Source organism: Mesocricetus auratus, unplaced genomic scaffold (genome assembly GCF_017639785.1).
Source record: "Mesocricetus auratus isolate SY011 unplaced genomic scaffold, BCM_Maur_2.0 Super-Scaffold_4256, whole genome shotgun sequence".
Taxonomy (NCBI): Eukaryota; Metazoa; Chordata; class Mammalia; order Rodentia; family Cricetidae; genus Mesocricetus; species Mesocricetus auratus.
Window position 1 is genome coordinate 23,990,258 of NW_024429182.1, and position 16,898 is coordinate 24,007,155.

The following is a 16,898-nucleotide window of genomic DNA, read 5'->3' on the forward strand; positions in this document are numbered from 1 at the left end:
GGGATTAAAGGCGTGTGTCACCACTGCCTGCCAGCACCTGGTTTTAGGTTGAGTTACAACAAGTACATAGACTGCCTTGACTGAGACAAACAAACATGGAGAGAGACGTGGCCATGACGGGTTGTGATATGATGTGACAAGGCACGGGGATCTGGCTGCAAGTTAGACCAGCTGGAAGCCCACAAGCAGCAAGATGGTGAGATTGCAGAGCTGGCTGCCTTGAGACTGAGCTAAGACACTGGAGTCGTCTGTAGCCAGATGGCACTCAAAGGGCTTCAGGGATGGAACTTGGGTTCTTAGGTGGCAAGTGCCTTCACCCTTCAAACCATCTCTCCAGCCTAGAAGGCCTGTCCTATCTCTTCACAGGCTCTATTTTTCCAGGTTGCCAGTGCTTAGTATATAACAAGCAAACATTCTCAAATGATCAGTATCAAAACTCAAGTTTTTATTGTTTTAATTCACACTGAATTTTCTGACATTTGATAACAGACATCTCTGAAATTAATGTCACTTAATCCCACCGGTGCCAGTGTCCTGGGAAGTTGAGGTCTGAAGAAGGTACAAATCTAGATTGGTGGGCAATACTCAATATAGGCATATGACAGTGTGTGTTCTTTCCTGCAAACTATTGCATTGGTTTGGGGCTTTGTCTTATTTTTTTTTAAAGACAGGGTTTCTCTGTATACTCGTAGCTGTCCTGGAACTCGCTCTGTAGACCACGCTGACCTCAAACTCACAGAGATCCACCTGCCTCTGCCTACTGAGTACTGGGACTAAAGGCGTGCAATTCTGCCACTTAACTGGTCATGTTCTCGCTACAAGTACTAACCAGGCCTGACCCAGCTTGCTTCTGAGATTGGATACATTCAAGGGGTATGGTCCTACACTGTCACACTTTCAAATGCCCCCCCCCCGAATATTTACATTTGACCAAGCCTCTATAAACCTGTTCAGTGGCAATGGAGACTGCTCTCCTAGTCAGCATCAAGTAAAGTTCTGCTTAAAGACTAGACTTTGTGAGTGTGTATAAATGTTGGACATTACACCCAGAACCTCAAATTTTACAGACTTTCCTATAAGAAATAGTCAGTGTATATCGACCCAAATGTAATCATGTTTAGTTATTAAAAACTTCAACAACAAACAGTAGTACAATGGATTCCGTTGAGCTCACAACCCAGCTCAGCACCAACACTACACCATGTTTATCTCCCAGGCCAGCACATTTAAAAACATAACCAACACATGGCCACACCCACAGAGCTGACAGCAGTGCCATGACAGTACCCACCGTCTCGGGAACAGGATCCTAAGTTCTGAGTCATGTGTTTACCTTTGTTTGGGAAACTAGAAAGTGTGATTTCACATCTTACAATAAAAGGTTTGCCAGTATACAAATGTACTTTCTGATTAAACCTGCAAACTTTCAACTGCCTAGACAGCCACTCCTAGTTGTGACTTTTCATGTTATGATAAAAAAAATAATATATTGGTGTGAATTCTTCAATGATAAAACTGCTCCCTGCTTTTAGAAGATATGCAAATAGCAAATAAATATTTATAAAAACACTCAAGTACACTGTATACTCTACATAAAATCATGAGTTCTCCTTTTAGTATACTATATTTGAATATAAACCTTAGATATGAAAATGTGTAGCTTTTCAAAAACCCATGTATCTGGGCTGGCTGTTTGGTCTTCACTGTAAACAACACACAATTGCACAGACTTTACAATTTGTATTTATTCTCTTGTGGAATGCTAGGTTCAGTATTACAGCATGGTTGTCAAGGCTACTCAAGTATGACAAACTTCATATCTAAGTGCTGTAGAACTTTTAATTATTTTAAACAAAACCCTTGTTATTGTACAATTGAGGTCTGATGGTTTTTAAGTTGATGCCTAGGTGTAGGACCAGACACAAATCTTAAGGATGTTTATTACCTGTACATATATATATATACACAAATATATTCCACACATGTGTGTATCACAGGCATGTATTAACTTAGTGGGAAATTTATAAAATTACACACACACACATGCGTATCTATATATAGCTGCCCACCCTCACCACTGAGCTGTGTTAACACCATTAGCTCCATGCTCAGTTATTATTGCTGTCTGGTATAACTACATGATTTTAGTGCCAAAACCAGACCCACTGGGTGTAGGATGGACACTGTGCATATAGATGTGTGTATCCTTGTACGCCGTGTATAAAGAGCAATTCCTCCCTGTGCATCAGTCATGCTCTACGACAGTAAACAGCCTTCACCACAGGGTTTGCAATTTTAAGCACTGTAAAATCTATGCCTGAAAAACTGTGTGTTCATAGTTACAAAATATATATATTATATATATATATATATATGATTGAAACCTACTGAGTACATATGTTCTTTGAATCTGGCTATATCCTAGCCATTAGATAAATTAAACAAAAACCCACCCTCTAATAGGATGTTATTATAGCCTTAAATATACCAGTACCTGTATTTAGAATAGTTTTTATACTTTGAAAGTGAACAAAATGATGTTAATAAAGATTTGAAAAACACTATATGCATCTGCTTTAATTAAATATACAAAGGTTGCCACAGGGCCTGCTTCAATTCATTCTTTAACATTTTCATGTTCTAAGGATGACTAATATTAAAGTCACTCTGAAATTCAGAAAAGTATGGCTCATTAAGGCTTTTATACAAAAGAAGCCCTATTTGTAGTCAATTATAAAAACAAGTACTATTTTAAGGAAAACAATGCACACCGACACCACAGCACTGGTGGATCGAGTCATGAACGAAGTGACTGTAGAGGAGGCTCTCTCCGCAGAAGCCCCTCCTGGTAGCACACGGAAACCTGGCTGCTTCCTGGCTGCAGCTATTCAGCACGTAAAATTGAAAACTTTTCACATTACCATTGAAATTTAATACAGTGCAAATATTTGAGAATAACTTGTTCCCCAGTGAAACAAGAGCCAGCACTATGCTGAATATTCTTCAGATCTATTTATACATTCAGTTAAAGTTCACCATAGACTTCGGAGTTTGCTGAATATCAGCAGAATGTAACTGAACTAGCAGCAGTTACTCGAGAGAGCGCATGAAGGTCTCCAGGTTGTACTCGGAATCATATTGCTCAGCATCCCAGAGGTCACTCAGGTTTTCAAGAACTGATTTCATGCTGGCTTTTCCAGAAGTAGAGCTGTCAGCCTTTTCTGCTTTGCCATCCTAATAAGACATTGGCAGATAAAGATGAGCTGTTTATTTGAACAGGGTCTCATTATATATATACAGCCTTGGCTGTCCTGGAACTCACTCTAGCCCAGGCTGGCCTTGAACTCAGAGATTCCCCCTGCCTTTTCCTCCTGTGTGCTGGGATTAAAAGTGTGTACCACCTCTGCCTGTCTTAAAAATGAGCTCATTAACTTCAGAATTACCTTTTTAAAAAACAAAAAACAGGGACCCTGGTGGTGGTGATGCATGCCTTTAATCCCAGCATTAGAGAGGCAGAAGCAGGTGGATTCTGAGTTCGAGGCCAGCCTGGTCTACAGAGTGAGTTTCAGGACAGCTGGGGCTACATAGAGAAATCCTGTCGTGAAAAACGGTGTGGTGGTGGGGGGAACGGGCACCACAGAGAAAGAGAGGTCAGAGGCTGTAGCTCCGGTAGAATGGGGCCTACTGTGCACCAGACCCTGAGTTCAATATCCAACACTGGAAAAAAAGAAGCCAGAGAGGGTAGAGAGTAGCTTAGGGGTAGAATGCCCTTGCACACTCTGCCTGTGTTAGACCCCAGCACAGCACAAAACTGGGCACAGTGGGGAATGCCTATAATCCCAGCACTCAGGAGGATCAGGAGTTCAAGGTCATCCTCAGCTAGTCTGAGACCTTCGCTCAACCAATCAATAAAATGAGAAGAGACAAGGGTGAGAATAGGGGAGGGAGGAAGGGCTTTGCTATTTACCCCAGGTTAGGCCTAGGCAGGCTCAGTTTCCTGAGTCCTGGAATTACAGGCCTCAACCACCATACTCTGCTATGGTACAATGTTCCCATGTTAGGTTGTTATCTAATAGATTAAGAGTTTAACCCCCCACAATAATGTTCCTATCCATTGACAGTCTGCTCTCAATGCCCGTATTATGTGTGCGTGTGGTAAAATTTCATTTTCTCTTAACACTATGTATATAGGTATAGATGCTCAGAATTTAACTTGCCCAAAGTTGCCAATGATTAGGATTTGAACCAGAAATACCCACCCATGAGCTCCAGACTCCAGAGATTATAAGATCCTTTGAGAAGGAAAACACAAAGGAAAGAAACCTTGAGACAAGACATTGCTGACAATACAAAGACCAAGACTTTAAAGATCTAGTATGGAGAAATTTATATGGCTCACAAAATGGCTCAGTAGGCACATGTACTTGCCACCAAGCCTGACTGTCTGAGTCATGTCCCCAGGAGACAGGCGGTGGAAGGAGAGCCAACTTCAGGACATTGTTTTGACCCAAGTGTGTTGTGTATGTGCGACAACTGGCCCACACATACTCAAGTAAATGTACTTTAAAAAATGTGAGTTCAAGGCCAGCCTAGTCTACAGAGTGAATTCCAGGATAGCCAAGACTGTTTCACAGGGAGAAAAAAAAAAAAGAGAAAAAAGAGAGAGGTGTTGGAGGCTGGAGAGGTGGCTCAGCAGTTAAGAGGTGTAATGTTTTATGGAGGGGTCTCAAGCACAGAGGATCCAATTCCCTCTCTCTTCAGGCCTCCACGGGCCCTGAGCACATATGCACACACACTAACATATAGAATTTAAAATACAATCTTTTTTAAAAGGTGAAGTGAACATACCTTCTATTCTTAGTGCTTTTACATATTGATCTCAAAGACTGCACCACAGCAGTCTGGCAAACTCAGAGTGTGTGCACCCTCACCACTCACCACAGACAGCACCAAGACTGATTAAAGCTAAGTAAGTTCTTACCTTATCCAGCGTAAACAAGTCAAGAAGCTGATCAGTCCCCATGCTCTGTAAACTAGAATTCTCTTGGCTAATAACAGTATTTGCTATGTTCATCTTGAATTTCTGCAAGCCCATTATCTTCTCTTCTAGTGTTCCCCTGGTTATCAGCCGGTAGACATTAACCACACGTTTCTGAATAAGAAAAGCAATTCAACTGTAATGAAAACTGGTAAGCTCGGGTTTGTCAAGCCAGCTCTTTTCATTATCTAAACTGTGACTGGAGTTTTTTCTGGTCCCACGACCTAAAATGTTTTCAGGAACCGTTGAACATCAGGATAGACAGTGACCCAGGTGTTCTTAGTCAAGCTCACAAAGTGGTAGTGGAAATGCTATCATAGAAGATGTGAATGACTGCTTAACATTAAAGCAGAATTTGGATCTAGACTTCCTAGCTTTAGTGTGAGATGACTTTTACCTGCCCAATACGATGGGCCCGGTCCATGGCCTGTAGATCCCGCATGGGGTTCCAGTCATGCTCCACAAACACCACAGTGTCAGCACCAGTCAGGTTAAGTCCAAGGCCACCAACGTGAGTTGTAAGTAAAAGAACATCAATAGATGGGTCATTGTTAAACCTACAAACATCAGTAACAAAAGACAGAATTAGTACGTTTCTTACTCAGGATCCTTTAATAAACTGGTTTAGAAACCTATTGTCTTAAGGTCAAAGCAACTTGGGGAGAAAACGGTTTTATGCTATCTCACAGTTACTCTCAGATTACAGTTCATCCTCCCAGAAGTCAAGGCAGGAGCTCAAGGTAGAAACTGAAGCAGAGGCCATGGAGGAGGTGCTTACTACCACTGTTTTCTTCAGCAGCCGGGACTGCCAGCCCAGGAGTGGTACAGCCCACAGCAAGTTGGTCACTCCTACTTCAGTTTAGAAAATGAAGCACAGGCCAGCCCAGGGCCAATTAGGTGGGGGCATTTTCTCAGTTGAGGTTTCTCCTTCCAAACGACTCTAGCTTACGTCTTAGTTAATAGAAAGCAGCCAACACAGCCTTGTATGGATATTTGTTTCCCACTGAGATGACTGTAGCCTTTGTCTGTGAAGAAGTTTCTAGATGAGGTTAATAGAGGTGGGAATATGTGCCCCAAATATGGGAGGTTTTCTGGACTAAATGAAAAGGAAAAATCAAACAGATGATCCTGCATTCATTGCTCTCTGCTTTCTGACTGCAGATGCAATGTGACTACCTCAAGCTCCTGCCCCCTGAATTCTACAACATCAACTGTACTCTTGACCTATTACATATTTTAATATAATACACAATTTATATATACATATATGCCTGCAGCCGAATCTGTAGTGAAAAAATTCATTCTAAAGCATATCAGAAATTTCATAAACAGAAATAAAGCCAAAAGTTGCATTTTATATTAGATACAGAGTAAGTCATAAAATACAGATTTTTCATTTAAAAACCAACAATGAACTTTTAAAGTATAGAGACAGATGATAGGAGTAGGTTACATCTTCCAGGGAAGGTAGAGGCAAACACTCAGCAGCTGTATTCTTAGAATAAGAATAAGAATAAGAATAAGGACAATTGTTACTAAGGACAAAGGAAAAGGATAATTGTTACTAACATTAAAAGCAGCAGCCACACTTCTGGGTAAGATGGCAAATTAGAAGCTCCTTCAGTGTGAAAAACATAAATAATAAGCCTCTCCTTTCTTGAAAACAAAGGGAATGAACCAAGTGAGAGCTTTGCAGAGGGACACACTGGAGCGGCCTCACACCTTGTGGCCACGCTACAGTGAGAAGGGTCTTTCTGCAGGGTGCGCCCTCTACTCCTCTGATTCCACAAGTTTGAGAACAGCCAGCAGGAAGCTGAAGCTGAGTCTCTGAGCCCCTACTTGAGCAAAATTCTATGCAGGAAATGAGGGCAGTGTCATCACCTGATAAGAAGAAAACTGGCCAAATATGAAACGGGATAGACTGTAGGAAGCAGATGCTGACGGAGGCAGCCAGGACCCTTGCCAAAAGGGTAAATAAATAGCACAGGCACTGTCACTTTCTGTCCCTTGAACTTATCTCCAGAACATATGGGACATGACAAGGAAATCTGCACAAACCCCACACTCTATCCTGAGGGCTTGGAAAAGATCAGGGGGACTGACAGCAACTGGCCATTAAGCAGAATGCAACCTGAAAAGCTACTTGTTCTCACACATTTATATTGTGGAATATTATTTTAAGGTGTGTTACATTTGTTTATGCTGTGAAACATTTATTTAAAGAGCAAAGATGTGTTGCATTCTTTTATGTTACATTTGTTTAACTCTGTCAAGTTGTGTTAATGTGCCTGTCTAAAATACCTGATAGGTCTAATAAAGAGCTGAAATTAGTAGAAAGGATGGGCGGGGCTGTCAGGCAGAGACTAAATAGGAGAAACCTGGAAAGAGGAACAAGAGAACAAGCAGAGGAGGACACCAGGGGTCAACCACCAAGCCACACCGTCAGCCACTGAGTAAGAGTAAAAGTAAGATATACAGAAGTAAGGAAGACAAAGACCAGAGGCAAAAGGTAGATGGAATAATTTAAGTTAAGGAAAGATAACCAGAAACAAGACAAGCTAAAAGTAAGAATAAGACTGTGTCTGTGTGTGTGCGTGTGTGTGTGTGTGGGGGGGGGTTAATTTATTTGGGAGTTGGGTGGTGGGCTCCCAAAAGAGTAGAAGAGTGAAAAACAGCCAATACACAATTCTGGCTTAAAATGCAACCACAAACTGCAGCTTCCCCATCAGCATAGTCTGCTACATGGAACAGGGAGGAGAGGAATTGAAAAACCTTTCTACCAAGGAAGAATGTTGTCTGATACATTCTTGCGCACCAATCCCTCCTTCCCTCCAGTTTTCTTATGTATCCCAGGTTGCTCTCAAAGATCGCCTTGAACTCCAGATTCACTTCCCAAGTGCAGGAATTTTAGGCATGCCTGATTTGATTTTGCTATATATTTTAAAACTAGTTTACCTGGCCTTTCTTTAAAACAAACAAAAACTGCTGGGCGGTGGTGGCGCGCACCTTTAATCCCAGCAACAGGAGGCAGAGGAAGGCGGATCTCTGTGAGTTTGAGGCCAGCCTGGTCTATAAGAGCGAGTGCCAAAATAGATGGAGAAACCCTGTCTCGAAAAACCAAAAATAAACAAAACACCTTACTCTTGCACACACATCTCTAAATGATCTTGCTTGTATTTGTGCATTACTTAACTGGGTTTTATGTTTGTTCTGTATGTTTCTTTTGACATTCTACTGTACATCCTACTTTCTTTTTAGCCAACTCCCATTCATTCCTTCCTTATACCCCCCTTGGTCCCTCTAAATTGTCTGTTAACACGTATGAGTGTTTGGCCTGTGTGCATGTCTGGTACACCAGGAGACAGTATTGGATTCCCCTGGAACTGGAGTTGTGAGCAGTTGTGAGCCACCATGTGGGTGCTGGGAATAGAACCTGGATCTCTAAAAGAGCAGCAAGTGCTCTTAGTCACTGAACCTCGCCCTCCTCCTTTTACTTCTTTACTAATCTATATACTCTGTAGATCCTAACATTCCAAACCCCTCCTTCTATCTGCCTTCCCCTGTTTTTCCCCCTGTTGATCAATACTAACCCTATGATTAGTTAGCCTCTTCCCTTCCTAATGTTGGTAAGTATCACTGTACTACTGTAGTTTGCTATGCCCAACAGTCATTGAAGTTAAAAAAGATGATTGTCTTTCAATGACTAGTTGGCAATCGTGGTTGCTTCTGCAAATATCACTCTGAAAGAGTGGTGGTGGTGATCATGCCAACACCTAGCATGTGGACTGAGTTTCGAGTTCACTGGGGAGGAATGACATTTTGGCCCCACTAGAAGCTAGTACCCTCTAAGTGTTGTAAATACCTGCGCAGAAAGAATACACAGGTGTGTGTGGGAGATTAAAAAAACGGGAGGGGGGATCCAACCAATGAAAAAAAGCCTAGACGTGCAAGTTCCAACAAAAGAAAATCAAGAATCATGAAAAAAAAAAGCAGTATGAACTCTGTGAAAAGTAGCAATTGCACAAAAAAAAAAGAAATGAATACCACGGAGAATGAGTTAGATGAATATCAAAAAACTCAAGGGGAAAAATTATAATAATGTTTAATAATATTAAAAAGGATACACGTGGCCGGGCGGTGGTGGTGCACGCCTTTAATCCCAGCACTCGGGAGGCAGAGGCAGGCGGATCTCTGTGAGTTCGAGGCCGGGCTGGACCAATAGCCTCCGAAACAATACAGAGAAACCCTGTCTCGTAAAAACCAAAAAAAAAAAAAAAAAAAAAGACACACGTGAACTTCTAAATATATTTTAAAAGGAAACATTTGAAATGAGGCCAATATAGTATATGAAGCAGGAATTCAATAAAGAAACAAAAATACTGAAAAAGTGGGCCCCAAGGATTGAAACTAGGTCACCAGGTTTGTGGAGCAAGTACAGCTGAGTCATCTCATCAGCCCAACATTGAAAATTCAGAAATGAAAAGCTAAGTCAAATGAAAACTTCAGTAAAAGGCCTCATAGAATGGGGAAAGTAGAAGAATATCAACAACAGATGAGAAGAAAAATGAGAGCATCCAGACACTGAGAAAGATAATTAGGGTGTGAACATCACTAAAGACCAGATTACTCAGCATCAAGTTAATACTCTCAGTAAAATCATGGTGGAAAGCTCCCCAAATCTAGGGAAAGAAATGAACACCCAGACTCGGGAGGCGTTTAGAATGCTAAACAGAACAGAAGGAAAGCATCTAACTGCAAGGAAGAGTGCCATGGTGCATAAAGGCACACCTAACTTCATACACAAGCACCACTGGATGAAGACAGATCAGCCTCAACAGTGACAGTGCGTGACCTTCATGCCAACCAGCACCAACAGACAGCCTAGCCAGAAGAAAAAACAGACACACGATTGAAGAAGAAATGGGGGGCGGGGGGGGGATGCAAACGCAATGAAGGCAGCTCTAGAGGGAGGTCAGAACTACAAGTGCATGGAGTTCAAACCCAGAGCACGAGAGACTAAACAAGTGAAGGCATGGCAGAAGGCAGACTGGCTCCACAAGCTGTCCTGACCTCCAGAGTGCAGCACGCGCGCGCGCACGCACGCACGCACGCACGCACACACATTGGTAGAAAGAAGAAACAAAGATAAGGTTAAAAAAATGAAAAAAAAAAAAAAAAAAAAAGAAAAGCTGGGCGTTGGTGGCACAAGCCTTTAATCCCAGCACTCAGGAGGCAGAGGCAGGGGGATCTCTGTGAGCTAGAGGCCGGGCTGGACCGACAGCCTCCAAAACAATATAGCGAAACCCTGTCTCGTAAAAAAACAAAAAAAGAAAGAAAAAGAAAACAAAAATGAGTAGAAAAACATTGTTCTCTGAAAAGATACAGCCAAACTAAGGAATAGCAAAAAGACATTGAAATTAACAAAATCAGAATGAAAAAGACACACATGCTGACAAAATTTTGATTAGGCTATACTTTAAAATTTATATTCTAATAATTTGAGAAATTAAAAGAAATGGTATGTTTCTAGATCTAGACACATAATCCACTGAAATTCAACTAAGTGGATATAAATAACATAAATATATAACAAGTAATAAAATATATTCAAATTAAAAGAGCCCATATCTACATGGGTTCACTGCTGAATTCTACTAGACATTCAAAAAAGAACTAATGCCAGGGCTGGAGAGATGGCTCAGAGGTTAAGAACCTCTTCCAGAGGTTCTGAGTTCAATTCCCAGCGAACCACATGGTGGCTCACAACCATCTATAATGAGATCTGATCTCCTCTTCTGGCATGCAGACATACATAGAGGCAGGATAACAATAATAAATAAATAAATCTTAAAAAAAAAACTAATGCCAATGTTCATAACAGAAAGCAAAGAATTGTTACCCAACTTTTTGTTTTGCTACTTGTTTTTTAGAGACAGGGTTTCTCTGCACCAGCCCTGGCTGTCTGGGACTCACAGAGATCCTCTTGCCTCTGCCTTGCAAGTGCTGGGATTAAAGGGGTGTATCATCACAGCCCAGCACTACCATCATTTTATAGTCAGTATTGGTCTGATATCAAAACAGTTAATAATAAAAAAATTATAATCTCCATAATGAATATAAGATGCAAAAATAATAAAATAGTTGCAATTCAAATTCAAGAACACATCAAAAACATGGGAGTCAAATTGGCTTCATTCCTGGAGATGGCTTAACATATTGATATAGTTCATCACATAAACAGACTTAAAGACAGAAATCATATAATTATTTCAATAGCTGCAGAGGGGTTCAACAAAATCCTTAATTCTGCTGGGCAGTGGTGTCACACGCCTTTAATCTCAGCACTAGGGAGGCAGAGGCAGGCGGATCTTTGTGAGTTTGAAGCCAGCCTGGTCTGTAGAGCGAGTTCCAGGACAGCCTCCAAAAGTACAGAGAAACTGTCTTCAAAAAATAAAACAAATAAACAAAAAATCCTCAATTACTTCAAGACAGAAGATACTAGGAATAAAAGGAAAATACCTCAATGTAATAAAGGCTGTATGACAGACATTATACTACTAAACAGGAGAAAACTGTTTAGTAAAACCTGGAGTAAGAAAAGCATATCAAAATTCTTCACTCCAATCAACACTGTGCTTGAAAAGCAGTGAGACAAGAGAAGGAAAAAGGGGGATGCAAATAGGAAAGAAGTCAGCCAAAGTTTTCAGAAGATAATGTGATTATCTTGGGCTACAAGGTGGCTTTGTGATTAAAACGCTTGCTGTGAACTTGAATTCAAATTCTCAGCACCCACATAAAAGGCAGGCATGGCAAGATATGTGAATCCTGGGAGCTGGTCAGCTATTAAGCCTCAACAGTGAGCTCCAGATTCAGTGAGAGACTGTCTCCCAAAGTGAAGCAGAAAAGTGATTAAAACATTACAATACCAAATTCTAATCTTCACATGTTTCTATACTAACAAGTACATGCGCACGCACGCGCACACACACACACACACAGAGGGGGGACCTCTAAAAAGTCCATCAGAAAACTCAGATCAAGCAAACTTTTAGTAAAGTAACAATTCAAAATCTACATTCAAAATCAGTAGCTTTCCAATATACCAATAATAAACATGCTGCTAGGGGCTAGAGAGATGGCTCAGAGGTTAAGAGCACTGTTTGCTCTTCCAGAGGTCCTGAGTTCAATTCCCAGCACCCACATGGTGGCTCACAACCGTCCATAATCATAATGAGATCAGGTACCCTCTTCTGGCCTGCAGGCACACATACAGAGAGAGCACTGTATACACAAATATACATCTTTAAAAACAAGTATTAAACAGTCATTTATTTAAAAAAAACATGCTGCTAAATAAATAGAACAGGGCTAGGAACAAAACTAACCTATGAAATGAAAGCTCTCTAAAAGAAAATTACTTGTTTACTGAGACAATGTCTCTCTATGCAGCTCTGGCTGTCCTAGAACTTGGTATGTAGACCAGACTGGCCTTGAACTCACAGAAATATATCTGCTTCTTCCTTACAGATACAGTTTAGATTACTGTGGAAAAGGCTATACTACCAAAAACAATCTACAGATTCAAGACAAACCTCATCCAACTTTCAGCAACTCCACTGAAGAGTATATAGGCGGCACCAATGTTACTCAGTGCTGTTAAAAATAAGTAAATAAGGGTACAAAGTAGGGTGGGGACGGAATGGGAGAGTAGATCTGGGAGGAAGTAGGGAAGAGTTGAATATAATAAAAATACAATATATGAAACTCTCAAAGAATTAATAAAAATATTCCAATGAACTGAGCATGGTGGCACATGTCTTTAATCCCAGCACTCAGAAGATAGAGGCAGAAAAGGAAAAAAAAAAAGATAGAGGTGTTGGGCACTGGTGGTATACACCTTTAATCCCAGCCCTCGGGAGGCAGAGGCAGGCAGATCTCTGTGAGTTTGAGGCCAGCCTGGTCTATAGGGTGGGTTACAGGACAGCCAGGACTACATAGTGAACCCTGTCTCAAACAGCAAAATACAATTATTTCAACAACTCTTCAGAAAACACAGAAAAAGAGAAAATTTTATTCCTATTAAGTACAGAAGCCCTTGCATAAACCAGTGCCATCCTCAGGAAAAAAAAAAAAAAGAACCATTAGAGGTGTCATCATAGTTGATTTCAATTACATCTCTACAGGAAAAACATATTGCAAGGACACAGACACCGAAAATAATGTAATAAAACAATGGATCCAGATGTAAACTCATGTAGTTGCTCATGTAACTACAGCAACCTGAACGTCAACAAAATGTCAAAAACATACACTGGAATAAGAACAGCCCTTTTCCAATTAACAGAACTGTGAAAACTGAATCTCCACATATAGATGCCTGTCACCCTGTACAAAAATCAATATATAGTGATCAGAGACTATAACCTAGGAACTGAAATTTTCCAACTGTAAGAAGCAAAAATACTACTTAGATATAGTCATAGTCAAGGACTTCCTAAAAAGGATTCCAATCACTCAATAATGCCAAGAACTGACAAATAGGATCACATGTAATTAGAAATTTGTACATCAAAGGTATACAATCAAATGAAGAGCCAGCTTATAAAAAAGGGGGAAAAAGTCTTTGCTATATATAGGATTAAACTAAATACCAAAAAACAAACAAAACACCCCATCAATAAATGGGCTAATGAAATGAACAAACAATTCTTAAAGATGCACTAGAATGGGTTATTAAATATAGGGAACAAAACAAAGACAGACATATAGCATCACTCGCTGTCAAGGAAACCAAAATTAAAACTACATGGAGTCTGAGAAGAGTCATTAAGACAACAAACAAGAGACTGGGGTTAACAGCTCAGTGGGTAAAGTGCTTACACAAGAGCATGAATTCCGATTACTAGAACCTACATAAATGCCACGTGGACAAGCAGCCCACCTTTAATTCCAACATTGGAAGGTAGAGATGGGAATCCCTGGAGTAGTTTGGCTATTACGACTAGCCTTACCAGTGAGCTCTAGGTTTGGGACTGAACCTGGGAATCTGTTTTGTCAGAATGCTGACTCCAACAATGTATTTCAGGTAATTTGCAGAACACACATACTGCTTCTTAGATGAGTCACTTCATTATTTGTTTTTAGCAGGCAAAAAGTAGCTAAGACAGGGATCTCAGCTAAATTATCTATTTGCTTACTTCCACCCTAAACATTAAAAACAGTGAGGAAAAAGTAGCTAGATAAGATTTCCACTATGCTTTTCAAGGTGCTTTCCTAGGATAATCACCTGTAGTTCTCTATCAAAAGGAGATTTATTTGGATTGGATTACGCTTTAACACATCTGCAGGTATTTACCCAATGAAAACATAAGCAATAACAAATACACTAATCTTGACTTACATTAACAGCTGGGGAGCTACTTACCGGGACACGATGGAATGCCTCTGCCCAGGAGGTATGCTGCCATCTAGTCTCAAATAAGTGACAGAGGGCAGATGAGGCTTGAGCAGGTCGTGTTCTACTATATCAAGCATGCTTTTGAGCTGACAGAAGATCAGTATTCTGTGCTGGGCCACAACAGACTCTGTGCCACTGTCCGAAGTGCTGCCATTTCCCAAGCCACAGTCCAATAGCAACTGAGGGAAGAAATATTACACAGCTCTTCAACAGTAGTAGACAACAAATATTTGCTATCACAAATATTTTCTACTGGAAGTAATCTATGGAAAGAAAAGGTTAAATTTAGTTGTAACTTACTCACCTATTAGTAGTTGGGGCTCAAACTAACCACCCTTCTTTAGTCTCTGATACTCACTAGACCTTTAATAAAGGTTAATCCAAGGCGGGACAAAATGTCTCAAACAAATGCTATAAAGTAACTTCTTTAGATGAAAAGATAAAATATTTTAAAGGTGATCATGTATGGTGGTGACACCTTTAATCTCAGTACGCAGAGAGACAGGCAGATCTGTAAGTTTGAGGTAAGACTGGTCTACATTGTAAATTCCAGGCCAGTTAGTACTACATAATGAGATTCTATTTTTTTGTTTGTTTGTTTTTTAAAAAGCCATTCAAGCAGGGCGTTGGTGGCGCACACCTTTAATCCTAGCACTCAGGAGGCAGAGGCAGGTGGATCTCTGTGTGTTCGAGACCAGTCTGGTCTACTGAGAGAGCTCCAGGACAGGCTCCAAAACAATACAGAGAAACTCTGTATCGGGGGAAAAAAAAAAGAAGAAAAATGGCCAGGCAGTGTTGGCACATGCCTTTTACGCAACACTCAGGAGGCAGAGGTCAGTTCTGGTCTATAGAACAAGAACGACGACAAGTTCCACGAGAGCCAAGGCTGCAGAGAAACCCTAGCTTGAAAAAAAATTTTTTAAGTAGGCCAAATTTAAAAATATAGTAAATGGTAAATACACCAATGATCTTTGGGAACAGCATTTTTTTTCTTATATCATAAATTAGGAACACATTATTTTACCAGTAAAGGGCATACCTGTTTCAAAGCAGAAAGTTTAGGGGCATGCTGAATATCATGAAGAGAAGAATTCTGGACTGCCAGTTTTTCAGTAGTACTCTTGAATTCTGGGTGCTGAGGGGTTAAGACCAATGCTGGATGGTTGCACAGTTTACGTAAATATTGTAATGCCTTTAGAAGAGGGGAAAAATAACTTATATAACTCCATTTTCTTCATACCACAAGTTGTATTTTTGTATCCTTTCTTTGCTATTCCAATTTTCTAGAAAATGTCTGCTCAAGTGCACAAGAACCAGTTCAGAGCTAGGCAAGCTGCTTTGGCTCACAAACCACTTCCACACCACAAGCATGAGGACCAGACTTCAGATCCCCAGAACCCACATTAAAAAAAAAAAAAAAAAAAAAAAACGAAAAAGGAAAGCTTGTAATTCCTTGCATAGGAGGAAGATACAGGGGATCCCCTAGCCAGCTAACCCTAAATGAACAGCATGCTGTGAGGCTCAGAAAGAAGGGAGCAGTCTGGAAAGATACCCAGCAGGTGGTGGTGGTGTACACCTTTAATCCCAACACTCAGAAAGCACAGGCAGTAGAAGCCAGCCTGGTCTATAGTACACCACCACTGCCCGACATTCTTTAATTTTTAAAAGTAGTTTATGGGGCTGGAGAGATGGCTCAGAGGTTAAGAGCACCGACTGCTCTTCTAGAGGTCCTGAGTTCAATTCCCAGCAACCACATGGTGGCTTACAACCATCTACAATTCAATCTGGTGCCCTCTTCTGGTAGAACACTGTATATGTAATAAATAAATAAATCTTTAAAAAAGATAAAAGTAGTTTATAAGCTCTACCTGGAATACATGACCTGTAGCTTTAAGCTTTGGTTTTTCAGTTTCTTCTGAAAGTGCAGCTGAAGACACGGTCTCATCAACATCACACTTGGCACGAGACTTAGCAAAATCTTCATAAAGCTGAACCTGTAAAATAACCCCCCGAGAAACATTATACATTTTAAAACTTATCCAAATATATATCTAGTAAACCCAAGAACAGTAAATTAAACCAGCCTTCATTAATGAAAGCAAATTATGACACTTATACCACATTATTAGTATTAGAAATCATTTACTCCATCTGTGTTTAAGTTCCTTTAAATTTACAGAAAATTTTTAAAAATCAATGTGTTAAGTTTAGCTGCAAAGTACTAAATAAACACACATACACACACACAATTTTTCCACCATTTAGGAAAATATATTACCAATAAAAGGGAACCAGATTATTTACAAGTAAATGAGAAGTCTTTGTTATTTTTTTTAACATGAGGCTATATTAAAAAAAAAAAAAAAACCCCTGTAAGTGGAGGCTGGAGAGATGGCTCAGAGG

General features: G+C 40.4%; 1 protein-coding gene across 1 annotated transcript in view; it reads right to left on the bottom strand.

Moving 5' to 3' along the window:
- Positions 1–424: 424 nt before the first annotated feature.
- The window catches only part of Btaf1 (B-TFIID TATA-box binding protein associated factor 1), an 88,859-nt gene continuing 72,385 nt past the window's right edge, over positions 425–16,898 (bottom strand). The window contains exons 33-38 of the mRNA XM_040745067.1: positions 16,364–16,489; positions 15,535–15,687; positions 14,463–14,674; positions 5,436–5,595; positions 4,982–5,152; positions 425–3,234 (exon numbers count right to left, since the gene is read on the bottom strand). Of these exons, the coding sequence (XP_040601001.1) occupies positions 3,091–3,234; positions 4,982–5,152; positions 5,436–5,595; positions 14,463–14,674; positions 15,535–15,687; positions 16,364–16,489 (966 nt within the window). The 3' untranslated portion in view covers positions 425–3,090. The remainder of the gene's footprint in view (positions 3,235–4,981; positions 5,153–5,435; positions 5,596–14,462; positions 14,675–15,534; positions 15,688–16,363; positions 16,490–16,898) is intronic.